Raw genomic sequence first — 21,465 nt, 5'->3', positions numbered from 1 at the left:
TTAACAAAATAGATCTAGATCATGCCTTATATATGACAAAAAACATGGACATTTTATAAAAACAAGATACACTCAACATGATTTCTTGTATTTAAGACACAATTCACAAGTAAGTACGTCATATTTAAAGCAACTTCCGTCTTTTTAAAACGTGTAGTTCAGGAACACTGCAATATTAAATAAAATGCTCCGCTGGGGCGCAGCTTGATACGACCGCAGAGGTCGAACCCTGAACAGTTGGGGCAAGTATGGACACAACATTCAAGCTTGATACAGCACTGAATTTGGATTGTTATTAAATATTTGACACAGCATAGGTTTCTGACACAGAATGAATGTGGTCTAAGAACTTAAAATTTTTTAATTTACCTATTCAAACCATATATCATTATTATTTACTTTTATATATAAATCAGAAATAACCAATTTGAAATGGAAAATTTTAAAGAAAAAAAAGGAAAAAAAAAATCCCCCCCCCCCCCCCTAAATTTTTTGAACCCCTTTATGTTTCATCACCCCCAAACTCAATCCCAGCCTTCCCTTTGTGGTATGGTACCTTACACTACAATTTCAGAGAGATCCATACACTTGAACACAAGTTATTGTCTGGAAACTAGAAAAATGCTTGCTTTTTGGCCCCAAATTCCTGAACGTTTAGGGCAATTACCCCCAAACTCAAACCCAACTTTCCCTTTGTGATATGGAACCTTGCAGTACAATTTCATAAAGATCCATAAACTTACACACAAGTTATTGTCCTGAAACTAGAAAAATGCTTGTTTTTTTGCCCCTTTATGGCACCTAATTCCTAAAATTTTGAGGGAATTACCCCAAAATCAATCCCAGCCTTCCCTTTGTGGTATGGTAACTTGCAGTACAATTTCAGAGAGAGATCCATACACTTGAACACAAGTTATTGTCTGGAAACTAGAAAAATGCTTATTTTGGCCCCTTTTTGGCCCCTTGTTCCTAAACGTTTTGGGCAATTACCCCCAAACTCAATTCCAGCTTTTCCTTTGTGATATGAAACCTTGCAGTACAATTTCATAAAGATCCATACACTTACACACAAGTTATTGTCATGAAACTAGAAAAATGCTTGTTTTTTGCATCTTTTTGGCCCCTAATTCCAAAAATTTGGAGGCAATTACCCCCAAAATCAATCCCAGCATTCCCTTTGTGATATGGAACCTTGTGTTACAATGTCAGAGAGATCCATACACTTACACACAAGTTATTGACATGAAACTAGAAAAATGTTTGTTTTTTGCCCCTTTTTGGCCCCTAATTCCTAAAATTTGGAGGCAATTACCCCCAAAATCAATCCCAGCATTCCCTTTGTGATATGGAACCTTGTGTTACAATGTCAGAGAGATCCATACACTTACACACTAGTTATTGACATGAAACTAGAAAAATGTTTGTTTTTTGCCCCTTTTTGGCCCCTAATTCCTAAAATTTGGAGGCAATTACCCCCAAAATCAATCCCAGCATTTCCTTTGTGATATGGAACCTTGTGTTACAATGTCAGAGAGATCCATACACTTAAACACAAGTTATTGACATGAAACTAGAAAAATGTTTGTTTTTTGCCCCTTTTTGGCCCCTTATTCCTAAAATTTGGAGGCAATTACCCCCAAAATCAATCCCAGCATTCCCTTTGTGATATGGAACCTTGTGTTACAATGTCAGAGAGATCCATACACTTACACACAAGTTATTGACATGAAACTAGAAAAATGTTTGTTTTTTGCCCCTTTTTGGCCCCTAATTCCTAAAATTTGGAGGCAATTACCCCCAAAATCAATCCCAGCATTCCCTTTGTGATATGGAACCTTGTGGTACAATGTCAGAGAGATCCATACACTAACACACAAGTTATGTCTGGAAGTTACAAAAATGCTTATTTTTGGCCCCTTTTTGGCCCCTAATCCCTTAACTTTTGGTACCATAACCCCCAAAATCAATCCCCACCTTCCTTATGTGGTATTGAACCTTATGGTAAAATTCCATAGAGATCCATCTACTTAAACTACAGTTAGAGTGCGAAAACCAACGTGTCTTCGGACGACGACGACGACGACGACGACGACGACAACGACGCCAACGTCATACCAATATACGACCGCAAAATTTTTTTGCGGTCGTATAAAAACCGTAAAAATGTCTTTTCATGCGTATTAACCCCGGTAAAAATAATATATACCTGAAAACCATATTCATACCGAGTTGAAATCAAATCAGCATACGTAACAGCTACAGTGAATTCTTTAGAAGTCTGCAAAATGTGTAAAATACCAATTAAAGCTGATAATTTCATATTAATATGATTCAAATGATACATATTTCAAGTTCATGAAATTATGAAATTGTACTAAAGCATGACGTGAAACAACTTTTTCTGATATATTTCCCACTTATTTTTTTATATACATCTATTTGCTAATAATTATTTCAAAACATCAGTTTCTGTCAATGTTTTCAAGAAGATACCGTATTTTATTTGATTGTAAGCTGAAATTGCAAGTTAGGTATTCGAGAAACGTGTATTAGGTCTCACATGATCAAAAGAAACACAAAGTCGTATAGGGTTCTGCGGAATATTCAAGTATAAAGTGGCGTTGTTGGATTCCAAGTCTTGTGTAGAAAAGTACTATGGCATCTCAAAATGTACTATGGCATCTCAAAAAGTACTATGGCATCTCAAAAAGTACTATGGCATCTCAATTTGGTGTAGTGATGTAATCCATAGTTCTCGCTGTCTTTTGGTTGTTTTCGTGAGAAAATAAGAAACAGGATAAAAATAACACGATCAATTTTCTGCCGTTTGCATCCAAGCCTTTTGATTAAGTCATTCCGAGTACCTGCCATCTAGAAACCTAGACATCTTTTTTTACGTAAGTGCAAAACAGTCCACATGTTCGAAGGCGTCGGCATGGTCGATTTGTTTCGGAAATCAGTAATGTAGATCGCTGACGATGAGTGTATTTCAAAAATGTCGTTGGTACATGTCTAGTAGTTGTCCTAGGCAGTTGAGAAATGCGGGCGGACTGATTCGGGAAAATGAAGGACAACCCAATTACTTCCCTTTTGGTCACAAATGTCGTGTTGACCACGAACGTTTTAGGTATGTCACTGGCATAGGAAGGAATGTTACACTTAAAATACCTCCAAGTGCCTCTCCGGACATGGATAGGTCGATTGATTTGTACTTCCGACAATCTCTCTATATGTGGTTCCTCATACCATGAACGTGTGCATTCGCGACAAGCTATTAGCCCTGTATCGTATATTCAACCCTCTATAACATCATTCATAATGTCATCATAATTTGTTGGACCTAACATAAACCTCAAGAACTTCACTTAAAGTAGTTTAAACTCGATTCTCCAAAATGGTTTACGGTCTCACTGTATCATATTTGTGACGTATTCTCTAGAAAATACAATTCACTACATCGCAAAACAGTAAATATGCAATATTATCCAGAAGCTTTTGATCTGTTGCAACACATTTATTGAATTTCACATAAATTTCAAAATGACCAGTATCTTTCAATTTCTTCAAGCAGTTAGATGAATATTTGAACGTTTCATTTGGATTTCATCATCAACATCACCACACCATCTTGTTTTAGTAGAATGATTGTTTGACAAATTATGTGAATGACATTTTTTTAACATCATCTTAGTTAACGACTTTAATACCTAATACCAACTTATTTACGGCTATAGAATAATATTGATGTAGACAAAATTGTAGAATTAGAATACAAACCTCCAAAAAAAATTTCTAAAATAGCCAGTGGAAATTTATTTTAATATCTTGCTAACGATACAATGAAATCGTAGATGGTTTCTTATCGTCGAGTTGCAAGTTGCGAGTTGAAAAGGCCGAGTTGCGAGTTACAAAAGTCGAGTTGCAAGTTACGAAAGTCGAGTTGCGAGTTACGCAAGTCGAGTTGCGAGTTACGAAGGTCGAGTTGCGAGTTACGAAAGTCGAGTTGCGAGTTACGAAGGCCGAGTTGCGAGTTACAAAAATATTATGTTTCTCTAATTTCTTAAGAATTATATATATATACACGGTCGTATATATAAACGGTCGTGTAGTCTGATATTTGAAACAGAATTTTCAGGTTTACTTCGCATTTAATAAACAAAGCATACATGTACCCGAACTTAGTTATACACTGCATGAGGAAGGGTCCCGGTATTTTGATTGCAGGATTTGAAAGAGTTATGTGATACTTATTTATAAGAGTCTATATGTTGCAAAGTCACGCACGCTTAAATTTCTTTCATGAGAGCGACATTGTTCATTTTCTAATATAAAACAGGATATACTGTAGATATAAGACAAAATGTATACCGTACTGAACAAATCAAGCATAAGAAAATAAATCATGTAGACAAATGAAATATACTTGCAAATTATCGACATCTCACAGAATATGGCACTGTGTTAGGCCTAAAGTAAATACTTATCAAAGGTACCAGGCTTATAATATTTTCTACGCCAGATGCGCGTTTCGTCTTTACAAGACTCACCAGTGACGCTTGAATAAAGGAAATTCATTAGCATACATGTACCAAGTGCTAACTCTTCGTCTTTCGCAAAGTTTTAGGGTGATATAGGCACAATTGCACATTTAACTTAGGAAAATATCTCATGAATTAGTCAGAAATGTGATATGCTATGTGCTTTATGTGATAAATTAAATAATTTTGAACTTTGTTAACTTTGTGATTCAACCGCAAGCGGAGAGTGCATATATATACCAAATAGTTAATAATCGAGTTGTTCAATGTATGTATATCTGAATACTACAACGCAAAAATAAGAATGCTATAGATATCTTTCTATGGCATTATGGTTACTTCCTGGCATAGGAGATCATAATTTGGATTATTTTTTTAATTTGGAAAGACGTTATTCTACAATAAGCTATACCGCTGTTACAAAAAATAAAGGAACAGTTTTAAGGAATGTTTTGGCGTGTGTTTTTACGGTATGAACACGGAAGCCTTGTCTGTCACAAGTTTACTTTTTTACCTGCATGCAGCCTTGATACAAATGTTGTAGTTTCAGATATCAGCTGGGTATTGTACATTTTTGTATGATTAACCCGTTTTTTAGAAAGAAGTTACATATTCCAAAACTGCGTCTTTTGTCTCTTTTACAAAAGTATCTTTGACAGCTACATGTATAAAATAAATAATGGAAACGGGGAATGTGTCAAAGAGACAACAACCCAACCACAATATACAAGTCACCAATGGGTCTTCAACACAGCGAGAAATCCCACACCCAGAGGCAGCCCCGAGCAGGCCCCGAAACACAATGTACACTAGATCAAGAAAATGGACGCTATTCTATGCTCCGAAACATATAGATGAACCAAAATTAAATAATATACAAGACCAACAAAGGCTAAAGGTTCCTGACTTAGGACAGACGCAAAAAATGCGGCGGGGTTAAACAGGTTTTATGAGCGCTCAACCTTCCCCCTTCACCTCTAGCCAATGTAGACATATATAACTTAAACGTCCACAATTTTGAGTGTCACTGCCAAAGAATAAATTTTGGGGTCCCTAACAAATATTGCCTCTGCAGCTGCCCCAAAGAGTCCACTCTTAACGAAATCTGCAGAAGGGGTCTTTTACATATATGTACTATAGTTTAGTTGCTATCTCCCTTTACGTTTAATATGACGGTGCTAGCTATGAAATTTAATAATAATTAAACTACATCAAGCCATCCGCTGTATTTCAAAAGGCTATCTGTTTCTTCAGAAAATAACCATACTTTGCGTAGTGATTGTGTAAGCAATCCATTCATTTTTTTTACACGAGACTCAGATGAAGTCCAAACAACAAAAAGAATCAACAATAGTGTATACAATTCTATAAGCAATCATCATTCAAAAATGTTAAAGAGATACACCAAAAAATTAAAATAGTTTTCCCCATTTTCACGCAAATCTAATTTCGTAACTCGCAACTCGGCTTTCGTAACTCGCAACTCGACTTACGTAATTCGCAACTCGACTTTTGTAACTCGCAACTCGTCTTTTGTTACTCGCAACTCGATACTCGACAACAAGTGAATCTTGAAATCGTACCCTTGTGATCATTCATGTATAGTTACTTAGTACACGGAAAACGTATGTACTATAAAACTTAGAAGGCAATTTTAAGTAATTAAATTGGACGAGAAGTTGTAAGTATGTGCCAACTTTTCATAGACTATCCAATTTAGCACATATTTATAACTAAAGTAATATTCTACTTTGTCTAGTGATAGTTAATTTTGGCTAACGTCTTGTATCACATGTGTGTGTGAAACGGAGATCATTAACTTAGAATATAGCAAGGTGCTCTCGACCAATGAAATGGTAAAATTTGATGTTTCTTAATTGTGAACAAGCTTTCAAAAAGCGTTCGGAATTCGGTATCGGCAGGGTTTGGTTTGTTCAGGTTGAACTAACGTTAATTAAGAGTGAAATTTCATGGGGTTTTGGAAATTGTTCGGTTTAAAGTAAAATTCGGTTTAATCAAGGTTCGGTTTAATCAAGGTTCGGTTTTCGCAAGTTTCACTGTATTACAATGATGGACACGACAGAGCGTATCATTATATACATATACATACATTTGATTTGGTAATGTACAACAAATTAAGAGTACAGCTGACCTTAACTGGCCTTTAACTGACCTTTTTATATCAACGAAATTTATATAACCACATGTGTAAATGAACTCATCATAGATATTACAATGATTAAAATTTTGTACGCCAGACGCGAGATTCGTCTACAAAAGACTCATCAGTGACGCTCGAATCAAAAAAGTTAAAAAGGCCAAATAAAGTACGAATATGAAGAACATGGAGGACCCAAAATTATATAAAGTTTATGCCAAACTCATGTAAACTGGAGAAGTTCGTACATAAGAATAGAATTTTGGTAAGTTATATCATAGATATTTAGTAATATTCTTAAGAAGGAAAGACAAATTTATTCAGGACTTTATTTTTACAAAGTGATATCATCCTTTTCGTTTTATCGTATTAAGGATTTTCTAAAAATAATCTGGTATATATTTTTCTCTCAAAATTTTGATATCTGTGTGTTGACAAATATCTAAATAGTGAACTTCATCCCCGACTGATCTGTCATTACATAATGTGCAATATCTTTCTTCCCTATAGGAATGTTTATCCATCTGTTAGTTTCAATCGGAAATTTGATGTTTGACATCGTAGTTTAGTAATATAAATTATATTTATATAATATGTTCCTTTGAATAAGGAATAAAATTGACCTCTAGATAAATTGTCTATCCCGCTATTCCATTTCTGAATAAATTGATCACAAATGATTTGCCGAATAAAAATTGTGTATCTAATGTTGTCAAAGGGCACTGACTGTTCCATACATAGCTTAAACCTACATTATCTAAAATTGACTTAATATACATGTAACCGATCCATTTAGAATCACATAAATGAAGACTATGCATATTATACAATATTTGATACATCATACTACACAATTTATTTTTATTAATCAATTATTTTGACCAAAAGTTTAATAGTCTTGATTTTATCTTGATAGCTAAAGGATATCGACCTGTTTCAGTATAGACCATAAAGTTCGGCGTATTTATTCTAACATTCTACTCGTTTCAAAAATTGAAGCTGTACTTTTCCATAATTTTCTTATTTTCAAATCCCAGAACTTCACACTAATAAAGTAAAAACAAATGTTCTATTAACGAATCAAACAATTTTAATTGCAAATCTACTGGTATAGAAATATTTCTTATCTTTCTATAAAGAGCAAAAGCAGCTTTTCGGCTTGTAAAACTATATCTTCTTTGCAATAGTAAACTTGCTATTATAATTGAATAAAAGTCCAATATACGAATAAGAATCTAGAATTTCAATACTTGATCCATATATTTTAAACTCACAATTAGTACCCGCTTGTCTTTTAGAAAAAATAACAACTCTTGTTTTATCGGTATTCACAGATAATTTCCAATGGGTACGGTAATTTTGAAAAAACATTCGGAGTATTTTGTAATTCTGCTGCAAACTCAGCCAATGAAATAGTTTCACAATCATATGATAATATGTAAATAAACAAATAGGTTATAAGTTGTTCTTGGACAAAATAATGACATAGTTCCCAGACCTTCTATATTATTTTTACATAAAAATTCTTCTAGGTCAGAAAGGCATATAAAAAAAAAGGAAAGAAAACACATTTTCCCCTTGACGGACCCCCATTTCAAATGAGTAAAATTCATCACCCTTTTTAACACAAGATTTTATACTATCATACATATTGTAAATAACATTCAGTACTTTTCCAGAAATATCATTTTTCACCAGTTTTTGCCACAGGCCTAATTTCCAAACAGTGTCAAATGCTTTTTGAAGTCTATAGATGTGTGTTTTTGAAGATAAATACAGTTCGATCAAAACATGTAAACAAAACATATTGCCAATAGTTGAATATCCCTTTCTACCCGACTTGTGGATCTGGTATCATATCAACCAAGTCAGCATATTCTGAAAGCCTACTTTACCCATACAATACAGGATACCAGGGTTATACCTCTGTAAAAATCGAGATTCAAAGAATCCCCTTTATTTTTGAAAATAGGCAACAATGTACCTAGGAATTATTCGTGTATCTAAGATTTATTGGAGAATTTGGTGTATAAAGACAAATATAAATGAAGTGAAGATTTGATGTATTCATTTACTATATTATCGTAACCTGGGGCTTTACCTTTTTTCATTTCTCTAGCCGGCTTCAAGATCTCATCATCTGTAAATTACCATTCAGAATTTCTTTATTAATTCATTATCACACTTTGGGATTTCAAAATCAACTATTTCATCATGTTCACTATCAGAATTAAGGTTTTAGAAGTACGTCTACAGATCATCAATAGGTATATAATACCCGCGTTGTTCTCCGTTGTTCTGTCGAACTTGTTTAAAATTTTCCACAGATCTCTGTGTTCATTTTCGGATTTACTACGCAGTTCCCATTCAAGCTTATATTGATACTCCTGGAAACATTATTTATCTCACATTTGTATGCGTTAGAGGCAACCTTTTATGCATGTCTGTTACCTAGAAAACATGGCGGACAGGATAGACAGGGCTTCTAGTCTCTCACAAAAAAAGTTATTATTTATGTGTGTTTGAAATTAATTGGACTTTCTGATAGAACATGACTAACATTTGGTTTTTTAGCAACATTTTGAGTGCACATAGGATCGAAAAAAGGAAAGAGTAAATGGAAACGAAGTTCAAGTAAGACACCACCACAATCAAAGACAACAAAAATGGACGCCAGTGTAAACAAAGTACAAAGTGTTAACCTGAATACACCCACGTCACCAGTAGCGGATCAACTGAATACAACTCACAATATATTGTATGGTAATATGATTAATTTACTCCATTTAAACAAAGACGGTCAAACTTCAATCGGAACGCATTATTAAACTTATCTGATGGCTCCCCCCAACAACTCCTGCTGAATTTTTGGTAGAAAACCAACCTCTTCAACTTACCTCAGCTTCAGTTCGCCACTATCTCAAAAAACTGAATTTTCTTTGTACGGTAAATTTGAAAATTTATGAAAGACTGTTCCCAAAAACTAAAGAAAAATAGACGTATTTGATCACATTGTTATGAAAATGAATGCCATGGAACAGTGATTCGAACATTCGGACAGAAACGTAACAGATATGCCGCACAATTAAACAATCACAATACATATATACAAGAATCAACAATACGTTCATCGGTGATTGAACAGAATGTTGATTTTATAAAAAGTGAAAATGAAAAACTTCAAAACAAAAATTGTTAATTGAAGGACAGAATACTAGTAATTGGTAAGTATGCAAACTCGCTCAATGACAGACAATCTGATATTTCGTTGCATTCCTTATGTTTCTTAAATCAAACAACAAGAAAATACAGAAGAAAAACTGATTTTTTTTATCAAATGAGCTTGGAATCGAAGAAGTTATTGCGTTCAACGTAGTTCATAGACTAAAACCGTGAAATGACAAGGGTCCCAGGGGAAATCGTTGCTAAATTTGAGAAAAGAAAGAAAAGTGTTGGCGGCTGCGAGAAAAAGAATAAAAGAAAGTGATACCTTTCGAGTCTATGAACAATTTCCGGAAAAGTTACTCAAAGAAAGCGAGAATTGGTGCCAATCACGAAGGACGTTAAACAAAAGGGTCACTTAGCACATTAACGTGATGATAAACTTTATATTGACAAGAAGTGATTTTTCCAACGACGGCCACCACAAATGCCACCTAGATCATCTTTCCAAAACCAGCGAGACATGGAACAATGACTACTTCCCCCTTTGGCTTTCCCCCCTGCAGTGATCCAACCTAGAATGCCTAGCGCATAAGGATGTAGTGCAAGAGGGACATAAAAAAATATCAGTACATGTGATTGTCGAACAAACAATACGGAACATATTTTTTCTGAATTACAAATTTGTTTTCCTAACGTCTGTACTATAAAAAAAAAATTAGTATGTCAAATATACCTGACGATTATATGTATTATTCTAGACGTAGAAAAAAAATGTAATAGAAAATCGGGGGATTGTTATGTATAGAACTAGATTAAAACGTTATTTCAATTTTTCAAATACATTGTGAATTCGTACAGTGGGTCAAGATCTCAAAACTTATTATAAACCAGAAAACAGATTGTCTACTAGGTTTTGTTTATAGTCCACCTGCAAATTCGAAATATGTTTTATTATGAAAATTCACCTAGAAGCAATATTCGATTACACAGAGTTTCAAGTTGTAGTTGTGCACCAAATGAATATAGACACAAACTATTAAATGTTTGTAAAAGAAATAACATGTATATAGCAAACTCTCGAGTGGGTAATGATAGAGGTGTTGGTAAAAAAAACTTGTAATGGCACAAGTATTATTGACTATTTATTATTGTCATCACATTTATTTCAAGTTGTTAAAGAGTTCGATATAAAGAAATTGTATCCATTGATCTCAGATGCCCATTGTCAATTTCATTTAGTTATTCAAGCTCCGTTGATTTTATATAATATAGTAATACCGAACTTTCTCAATCGGGCAGAGAGTTCCCCATTGAACCAACATGAAGTTTTTTTTCGTTCAACAAAATTTCTTCGAGTTTGGATAGTTATACTTATGATATGGAAATAATATTTCACAAAACGAAAATATACGATATTGTGTATAATTTGAGTAGTTTGAGGTGTCTTATGCACATTTTATTTGCACTAATTAATATTTTCTTTGTTCATTGAGACCTGGCTTGAATATACCCCGGGGCAAAACGCTACGCATAAAACAGTTCATAAATAAAGGCAACAGTAGTATACCGCTGTTCGAAACTCATAAATCGATAGAGATAAAAACAAATCCGGGTTACAAACTAAAACTGAGGGAAACGCAAATATAAGAGGAGAACAACGACACAACAAAAACACAACATTAAAATGTAACACACACAGAAACGAACTATAATGTAACAATGGCCATTTTCCTGACTTGGTACAGGACATTTTAAGAAAAAAATGGTGGGTTGAACCTGGTTTTGTGGCATACCAAACCTCCCGCTTTTATGGCAATGTTAAATATAACATTAAAATGACAACATAACATGACATGACTACAATACAAATAAATGGGAGAATATATAGGACAAAGAAACATACGAATAATAGCTAACAAAAGGTACTAGGTTTAAAATTTAATACGCCAGACGTGCGTCTCGTCCACACAAGACTAACCAGTCACGCTCAGATGAAAAATGTTTGAAAGCCAAAACAAGTACAAAGCTGAAGAGCACCGAGGACCAAAACTTCCAAAAAGTTGCGCCTAACACGGCCAGGATTTTCTGTCTGGGACAAGAACATCCTTATTATTTAGAATAATTTATACTTTTGCAAACAGTAAATTTTATAAAATGACTATATAATAGATATACATGATAAAACCGAAGTGGGGACTAACTACAGAATAAAAACGGATACATTACATAAAACAACTTAATCCAACACATAAAAATACACAGCCGAGTTAGCCAAAGCCTCAACGCACAAAGTGACGTCACATTTGAAATTAAAAAAAAAACACACAAAGTGACGTCACATTTGAATTTGTAAAAATATTTACCAAAAATAAGATAGAATTAGGATTGATACAAGATTAGATTTTATTACTGACATTACATTTATTAATAACAATGAAAATTACAATACTATTAATATCAAATTGTGGTAGTAATTAGATAATTAATTGTATTATCTAGCTATGTCGGTGTTTCTTCTGAATCAAACTGTAAACCAAATATGTCGTATAAATATCGTTGAACCAAACTAAAATCTAATAAATGAAGGGGGTGATTAATTATCTTTACCATAACACACGAATATAACAGAAAAGACGTTAAGACATTTGACAAAATCCGACGAGAATAACAAATATAACATCAAAATAAAATACATGAATTTGGGATTAAAAAGTACCGTGACACGTCTTATAGCAATGCGATTTCACACTCAGCAAAACAGTCATAATCGGGAATAAGTCACGTTCGGTGATTAAAAGATCAGACGACGTAATGACAAACCACAATCTAACACGTGGTAAAAATGTCCTTAGTTAGTTTGGACAAAGACACATCGTTTTGATTAACCAATTTGTCATAACACATTGAATGAAGTTGAACTTTGTACCTTTGGTTAAATTGTAAATCAACTAACTGTATAGTAAATTTGACCTATGACCTCTGAAAATATGTCACTGAATGAAACCTGTAAACTAATAAAAGAGACCCGCAAAATAATTAAGACTAGACAAGATGGTCCTAATAATATTATGGATTTACTTAATATGATCCTCAAAGTGGTAACTAACATTGATTCCAGAGTTAAGGGAATTAAAACGAAAATAGACAAACGAATAGATGACCTTAACCAAACTAATATGTCAGTGTCCGAAGCGAAATTACCCTACAGCTTACCGAGTGCCAGTCGAGTTGTCAAGGTGTAAGTTACCTTTTTGATGATATTCAAGGACGAGTCCAAAAAAAAATACGATAAACGTTATACACCAATATACAAGAATTTTTAGGCTAGAACAAAGTCCAAAAGAACAACTACAGCTTCCTCTCAATGAAATAAAAAAAAATGAAAGATTCGATATTAGACCTACAATGTAGGTCCATGAAAAACAAATAGATTTTTAAAGGTTTAGCCTATGCAAAATATGAAAATTGTGAACAAAAGCTACAAAACTTCTTGTACGAAGAGCTTGAAATACAACACCTGATTGAATTTGGAAATGTCCATAGATTCGGAAAGAGAAGTCTCCATACGGACTTTCCGTTTGAATTTTCCTCAGAGTTCGGTATTTTTGTTATTTTACTTTTTTCAATAGAGCACGACCAATAGTAGCTCGGTTTCGTTATCGTCGTGACTTGGAACAAGTTCTGAATAATGCGTATAAGTTACGAGGTAAACCTTTTGGAATACAGGAGCAATTTCCGGCGGAAATAGAAGAAGAAGGACAAAGGATTTATCTTGTTATGAAAATGGCAAAACAGGACGGAAAACCTGTCACAATGTTCAGAGACAAACTATATATCGATGGGGATCTTTTCATTCCGAGACAAAATACAGAAAACCCCACTTCGCAAAACAAAGAACGAGTATCAACAGAAACTCAGCGCGAAGGTAGCGGAGAGAAAACTGGATACAGGGATGTTCTGATGACTTCCTTCTGATAACAAGCAGAATAGACGATACAAACGACATCGTGCAGGGTCTAGCTCTGAGACACCTCATTAGAAATGCCAAGGAGAACATACATTTAGAACTATAAATGAATCAGAAAAAAAACTATGATCCTTCTGTTAATAACATTAATATTAATGACTATAAAAATGATACATGTACAAATGTACAAAATAATTTTTTAAATATTATAGGTCTTAACTGTTGGCGAATTGAGAAGAGATTGAACTACGAAGAATTTGAAAAATTAATAAGAAAAAATGACATAATTGTTTAGTAGAAACAAAAACTAATTATATTGACACAATTAAGCTACCAGGGTATGAATTCCAAATGAAAAATAGAAATTCTGTAGCTAAAACTCGATCTTGTCGCATCATTCTTGGCTATAGAAAAGAAATAGCAAGTAAAATAAAACCATTACGTACACATTCTAAATACGTGCTTCGGTTTACAGTCTCATCAGACCTTTTAAGTTTAGATCAAGATATTGTTATAGGTACAGTATATTGTTACGGGACGGGTGGGTGTGTCCCATAAGTAAAACGTATTTATGTAGGTTATCACACTGGTTACTATATTATTGGTAAATTCTAATATAGATCTGTTAACCCTGGTATTGAGTTGCAAACTATCATATTACTAGTAGCGTAGCTGGCAAAATGGTCGAGGAAAAGGTAGCGTAGCAGGCAAAACAGCTAAAGCACTGGTTGAAATATGGTAGCTCCGAAACTCATTAACATTGACTAACTTATTACATGTACAACAGATAACAAGATTGAATTAAGCTTTTACAATTTATTAAATACAAAACATTCAATACTATTACAAGTATAAATTACATAAAAACCCACCAGAGCTCTTAAGTTATAAAATATACAGAAACCCCCCTTTTTGGTACGTTAATTATCGTTTGTCAACATCGTAGTAAACGTAGTAAAACATCTAGGTCGATCATGGTTTGGTCCATTTATGCAACGGGGATGCATACCATATCAAAGGTACATGTATTTACGGGTTGCGGCGTACTTGGTTTGTTCTGGTTATTTCCTTAGTATCAGGAGTGAACGCCCTAGTAGCGGGCCGCAGTCTCTTTGAAGACTGTTGTCCACTCGTTTTTATACTTCTGTCTCAACAAAGTCTCGTGCCCCTATGGTGATTGTGGGCAAATTAAGTAATGCTGATGGATGCTGATCTCAGGTCATTAGGCCACTGACGTCAATAAACCTAGTAATGCAAATGGCGGCGATTGCGAATGTTGACATTCTGTCAAGTCGGAAAATGTACAAACGGGACTTATCTAAGCTTACAATAAGCTTATTCTTAGCATGTATGGGCCCCGGTCACAATATTCAGACCTTACGTAAATGAAATAGAAAGGTAATAATGCGGAAACTTTTGAAATAATGGTAAACAGAAGTTGGGAACCGTCGTTCAGTCAAGGCCCCCCCCCCATGGTCAAACAGTGAAGACGAACTATATATCATTACTCCCAGATACCTTACAAACAATATTTACATACAATAACAATAAAAGTATATGTAATGTTCATCAAATGTCTTTATATACACGTTGGCTAACAGTAAACGACGGACGCGAAAATAGAAGTGAGTGTTTACTGATTAGCCCGAAAATGTCGTGTATACATACAAACCTACAACCTACCCCCTATACCGTAACAATATAGATACCTCCTGAATATACCGCATTTTCTTCACAGGATGCATTTAGTCAAATGGAGAGCGAGTATATAAATTTCTCAAAAAATTACAAATTCGTAGCCCTTATTGGAGACTTCAACGGACGAACGGCCAACGACGATGACTTTTTCCTTTCAACAGAAATTCATGGAAACAATGCGGCGAGTTTCATAGAAAACGACGTACTGACGCTTGACTCACTAAATATACCACGAAAAAGAAATAGTTTGGATCCTATAAGAAACAGGTACGGAAAGAAAATTTTAGATTTTTGCAAAGGAAATGACCTATTTATTGTAAATGGGAGAATAGGTGAGGACAAAATGATAGGAAAATTAACACGTAAAAACGCTAGCATAGTAGATTACTGTATAAGTTCTACAAGTTTATTGAAATGTTTTAGAAATTTTTCTGTATTAGATTTTAGTCATTTTCATTCAGATGTTCATTGTGCACTTGCAATTTCATTGTCGGGGTCATCCTTGGATAATGTAGAGGAAACTAGTGAAATTGTAATTGTCAAACATTTTCTGAAAAAAATTAAGAAATGGGACCAAGAAAAATGTCTTGAATTTAAAGACCAGATTGAACAAGGCAATGTTGATGAAATGTTTAACGAAGTTGCAGGTGGAAACATAGATATTAGTAAAACATACTCGTCAGTCGATAAAACAAAAATTAATACCTTACTTGATCATTTATGTTCAATATTCTATAATTCTACGAAATCCACATTTGGAACCTGTAAATTTTCTAATTCTAGGCAAAAAGAAAAAAAGGCACTTGGAAAATTAAAAAAAAAAGATGGTTTAATGATGACTGTAATTTTAAGAGACAAAATTTCAGAAAACGTAAAAGAAAATTCAAAACAAATAGAACAAATCAAAACTTTCAAGACTTGAAATTAGCTGAAAAAAGATACAAAAAAGCTATTCTTGACCACAAAAGAAAGTTGTCAAGGAAAATTACAAATTTAAAAATCAAATAATTCACAGAAATTCTGGAAACTATTGAAAAATGGTAAAAATAGGGAGCAACCAGAGATTCCTATTGAAAAAAAATTTGAATTTATTAAAGCTTTAAACGAAGAACCATATGACAAGCAAGACTTTAACATACCGTATATTGATTGACCCGATCGATATTTATCGTCTGAACGAAAGTATCAATAAGAACATTTCAAAAGACAAAATTAAAAAATGTATTCCCAGGGGAGGATCTAATTGTAACTGAGTACATTAAGTCAACAGAAAATATATTCATAGACATTTACGAGCAACTATTTAATATTATTTTCGTAACAGACGTTGTCCCGGATAGTTGGTTTATTGGATATATTAAACCGATTTTCAAAAACAAAGGTAACAAAATGGACTCAAAAAATTATAAACCAATAACAATTCTGAATTACCTTGGGAAAGTCTTTACTGCAATTTTGAGTGAGCGATTACCTGAGTTTCAGACGAATTTCTTATCTTGAATGAAAATCAATGTGGATTTCGTAAGGGCTTTTCAACAACTGATAATTTGTTGATAATTTTTTACTTTTTTGAAATTCTTAAAAAGAAGAAAAAATGTTTTGCGGATTTATTGATTTTGTAAAAGCTTTCGACAAAATTTGGCGGGATAGACTATGGTATAAGTTGCTAGTAAATAATATGAATGGTAACATGCATAATATAATTGTAAATATGTTTAATGGTACAAAGTCCTGTATTTCTTATAATGATTGTAAGTCAGAATTGTTCCATTGTAGTAACGGTGTACGTCAAGGGGAAAATTTGTCCCCTTTTCTTTTTGCCTCATTTATGAACGACCTTGAGTCAAATTTATCAAACTTTAAGTTGAATGGACTGAAAACATTTTCTAACGATTTTGAACTCAGACTTAATCCATATATAAAATTATTTGTAATTTTATATGCTGACGATACTGTGCTTATGGCAGAATCACCTGCAGATCTCCAAAGGCAACTTGACTCATTTCAAGATTATTGTTCTATATGGAAACTGAAAGTTAATGCTGATAAATGTCAAATCATGGTTTTTTCTAGAGGAACACTTCCTTGAAACCTTTAGTATAAACTTGAACGGAATAGAACTAGAAATAGTGAATAGTTTTAATAATTTACGGATAGAATTTGCCAGGATTGGGAACTTTAAGAGACTGAAACAATCCATAGCCAACAAAGCTACTAAGGCTTTCTATGAGGTTCTAAAATTAGGCAGAAATCACGGCCTTGCAATCAAAACACAGATCGAATAATTTGATAAAATGATAAAACCTATTTTACTGTATGGGTGCGAAGTATTGGGTTTCAGCAAAAACGAAATAATCGAAAAGGTCCACTTAAAATTTTGTAAATTGCTGCTACATTTGAAATCTTCTACACCATCGTATATGATATATGGTGAACTTGGAAGATATCCTCTAGAAATTGACATAAAAAATAGAATGATATCATCTTGACTAAACTTCTTTATAAAAAGGAGTCAAAATTGTCAAAAATTGTTTCTAACTTTTGTTTTCAATTGTCATATGTGAACGGAGATCGGTTTTTTTGGTTAGATCAAATAAAAAATATTCTAAATGAATGTGGCTTAACATATATTTGGAACACACAAACTTTTATGAATTTGTTGTTAGTCATCATGTTACATTAATTGTTGTTATGTGACAACTATGTTGGTGTCAAATTGCAGCCCTCTAATTACTACAATAAGGTATTTCAGCCTTTTGTGGTCATTTAGCATGCATGCAGAATTAACCTGAAGTTTAAATGTTTGCATTATTTAAGACTGAAATCAATGTGTAGTGTATCATTTATTTTAAGGAAATTGGTATATACTTATATAGGAATTCCAAAGTCTCATTTGAAATGCAATTTTCAATTAGTTAGCAAGTTGTCCAGCTGTGAGATACATAAATTGTTCTTGTTGATCCATCGTTTTACATAACAGTATGGTTTTTACCAAAACACACTCCTTTTCCAACATGTAGAAAAAAGGGGGAAAAAATTATCAATTATATTTTATGTTTAGACCACTATATTAATATTCTATTTTTTTTTAGAAGATATTATCAATTATTTACTTGTATGGAGTTATTTTCTGTTAGAACGACAGGTCTTCCTTTTGAAGAACCAACCCGAACGATACCAAGTTTCAAAGAAATTTGCTTCAAGGCATAAAATAATTACCTGTGTAAGGTAATTATTTTCTTTGATTAGAATGCAAACTATAATGTACCTCAACATTCAATTCGTTTGATAGATATCGTGTGTTATTGATTAAGGCAGAAACAAAGTGACTTGTATTTTTCTTACACCGAAACAATTCATTTGCCTCTTGCTTCGTGCAGCTACAGTGATATTTCTATTGTTTTACTTTCAACAAGGGTTCTACAGTGATCTCAAGTCCTTAAGATTTCTTTGCTACCAAAATATCCCGAATATTTTACTTATTGGCAAAGTTACAGATATGCGTAGAAACTATTTCTTTTTAAAATATGTACTACTTTCTTGTATGTTCTTTCTGACCGGGCCCGAATTAGTCGTCCTATAACTATAACAGCACCAAACTTATTATATTGAATTCTGCTTTACTTAATTTCCTTCAATGATCTATTTCTAGCATAGAAAAAACGCATAAAGCTTTTGTCGAAACACTATATCACTGAATTAAAGCTCAAACTGAACTGGTAGTAACATGTGAGTTATAGAAAGAAATCTCCATATGAATAATAAGTGACCAATAAGATACTTTTACGATTATTACCAGTTCTTATTTGTTAATATCTACTCAAATAACAATGTTCTTACCTATGTGTCTTATCTTTAACAGAGATTGTTCATAGAATATAAAATAGTGGTCCAACCATAAAATATAATTGATAATTTTGTCCCCCTTTTTTCTACATGTTGGAGGAATTGTTGGTAGCAATTAGGACTGTAATTTGACGCCAACATATTTGTTACATAAAAAAATAATGTAACAAGGTTACTAACAACAAATGTGACCAATTTTCATTGTAATGGATATGAATTCTAAAATTTGAATTTCACATGCCTTTCAATAATAGGAATACTTTCTATGTTAAATTCTGCAATTTCAAGCATCAATAGATATAAGAAGATGTGGTATGAGTGCCACTGAGACAACTCTCCATCCAAGTCCCAATTTGTAAAAATAATCCATTATAGGTCAAAGTACGGCCTTCATTACGGAGCCTTGGCTCACACCGAACAGCAAGCTATAAAGGGCCCCAAAAATGACTAGTGTAAAACCATTCAAACAGGAAAACCAACGGTCTAATCTATATAAAAAACGAGAAACGAGAAAAACTTATGAACTACATCAACAAACGACAACCACTGAACATCAGGTTCCTGACTTAGGACAGGTGCAAACAAATGCAGCGGGTTTAAACGTTTTAATAGGCGCCAATCAATGGCTACTTTGTCTTAAGATCAAATAAAATGGCAGTCATTTCATTTCAAAACTATACCTTATCCTGACTTGGGCTGAAAAATTCAACATACATTTAATTGCATGTTAGAGCACACTGGTTCCCGTAAGTTTTGTAGTACAAAAACAGGTACTTCTGATCTGCACAACAGGGCAAATATGTCCTATTTTAATTTCACAAATTGTTTTATTATTCAAAAGAAACTTTCAACAAGGGTTCTACAGTGATCCCAAGTCCTTAAGCTTTCTTTGATACCAAAATTATCCAAATATTTTACTTATTGGCAAAGTAACAGCTATAAGTAGGAACTATTTTGTTTAAAATATGTAATACTTTCTTGTATGTTCTTTCTGACCGGGCCAGAATTAGTGGTTCTATACCTATATAAATTTGGTTTAAAGTCGGGATATCATCATTGTGATATTTGTCCCCAACAGCACACTTTTTATGGTTATCCTAGAAACAACAGTATTTCTGTTTAATTGTCTTATCTTTTGGTTTATTAACAGCTACTTTTAAATTTTTTCAAAACGTCCAAATACGGTCGATCGCTTTGCCAGTCATCTAAATTCTAAGCTACCTCGTTACTACTCCTTGTTTTGGGATGCTACTGCCGAAGCTAAGAACGCTTTTATAAAAGACTGGTCTCAAGAGAACAATTGGCTTGTTCCTCCGATTTATTTGGTTTTAAGAATTATCAAACATAGTATAGCTTGCAAGGCAACCTTGATTGTCCCTTAATGGAGACATGAAGTGTTTTGGCCGTACATTTAAAAAAAAGATATGATATACCAAGAATATATCGTTGACGTTTCAGAATTTCAAAAAACAACAGATGGCATTTTTAGGCGAAGTTCAAATGAAAATTATATTTTCGGTTTGGAACGTTTTAATTCGTCAGTGTTTAGAATGAAAGCTTGATGTTGTTATACTGTATGTATACTTCACGGAGTTTTTCTCGGAGTTCATAATTTTCTTTCTTTATGCTATGACACCCCTTGTCTATAAAATCCAAACACTGTTTAATATGAGAAGTGCAACAATGGAAGTCATGTGACTACCATATTTGGGCATATTTTTAGTCATTTTTTGTTCAACTGAAACGAGTCTGTTTCCTTCAAAAAGTGCTATCAAATGAAAACAAAGGAAATTGAACGTTAAAAATGACAACTGTGTATACTTTCTAGAAGTTCTAATATACAAATTGTTTTGATTAAAAGTACTGAATTAGAGTATGAAGCTTTCAAACCCAAGTTCGTCACGCGTCGCATCTTTTTTTTCAACAACTTAACTTCTGGGGAACATGTGATGAATTTAAATTATGTGATGATGCTTTTCATGAACTGGCCTCTGTCAAATTTGTGCCACTTAATATGCTGTAATACGCAAATGTGCCACTCTGATCTGTCAAAATTTGTGACGAAGCGGTTCCGATAGTAAATTACGAGTTAC

The 21,465-nt window shown here is 33.4% G+C and overlaps 1 protein-coding gene across 1 annotated transcript in view; it reads right to left on the bottom strand.

Moving 5' to 3' along the window:
* The window catches only part of LOC127698929 (uncharacterized), a 500,671-nt gene that overhangs the window by 225,066 nt on the left and 254,140 nt on the right, over window positions 1–21,465 (bottom strand). The window contains exon 13 of the mRNA XM_052202662.1: window positions 2,207–2,278. Coding sequence (XP_052058622.1) covers window positions 2,207–2,278 — 72 coding nt within the window. The remainder of the gene's footprint in view (window positions 1–2,206; window positions 2,279–21,465) is intronic.

The sequence above is a fragment of the Mytilus californianus genome, unplaced genomic scaffold, assembly GCF_021869535.1.
Source record: "Mytilus californianus isolate M0D057914Y unplaced genomic scaffold, xbMytCali1.0.p SCAF_4, whole genome shotgun sequence".
NCBI lineage: Eukaryota > Metazoa > Mollusca > Bivalvia > Mytilida > Mytilidae > Mytilus > Mytilus californianus.
The sequence above is the reverse complement of the archived record's forward strand: the minus strand, read 5'-3'. Positions and strand labels throughout refer to the sequence as shown.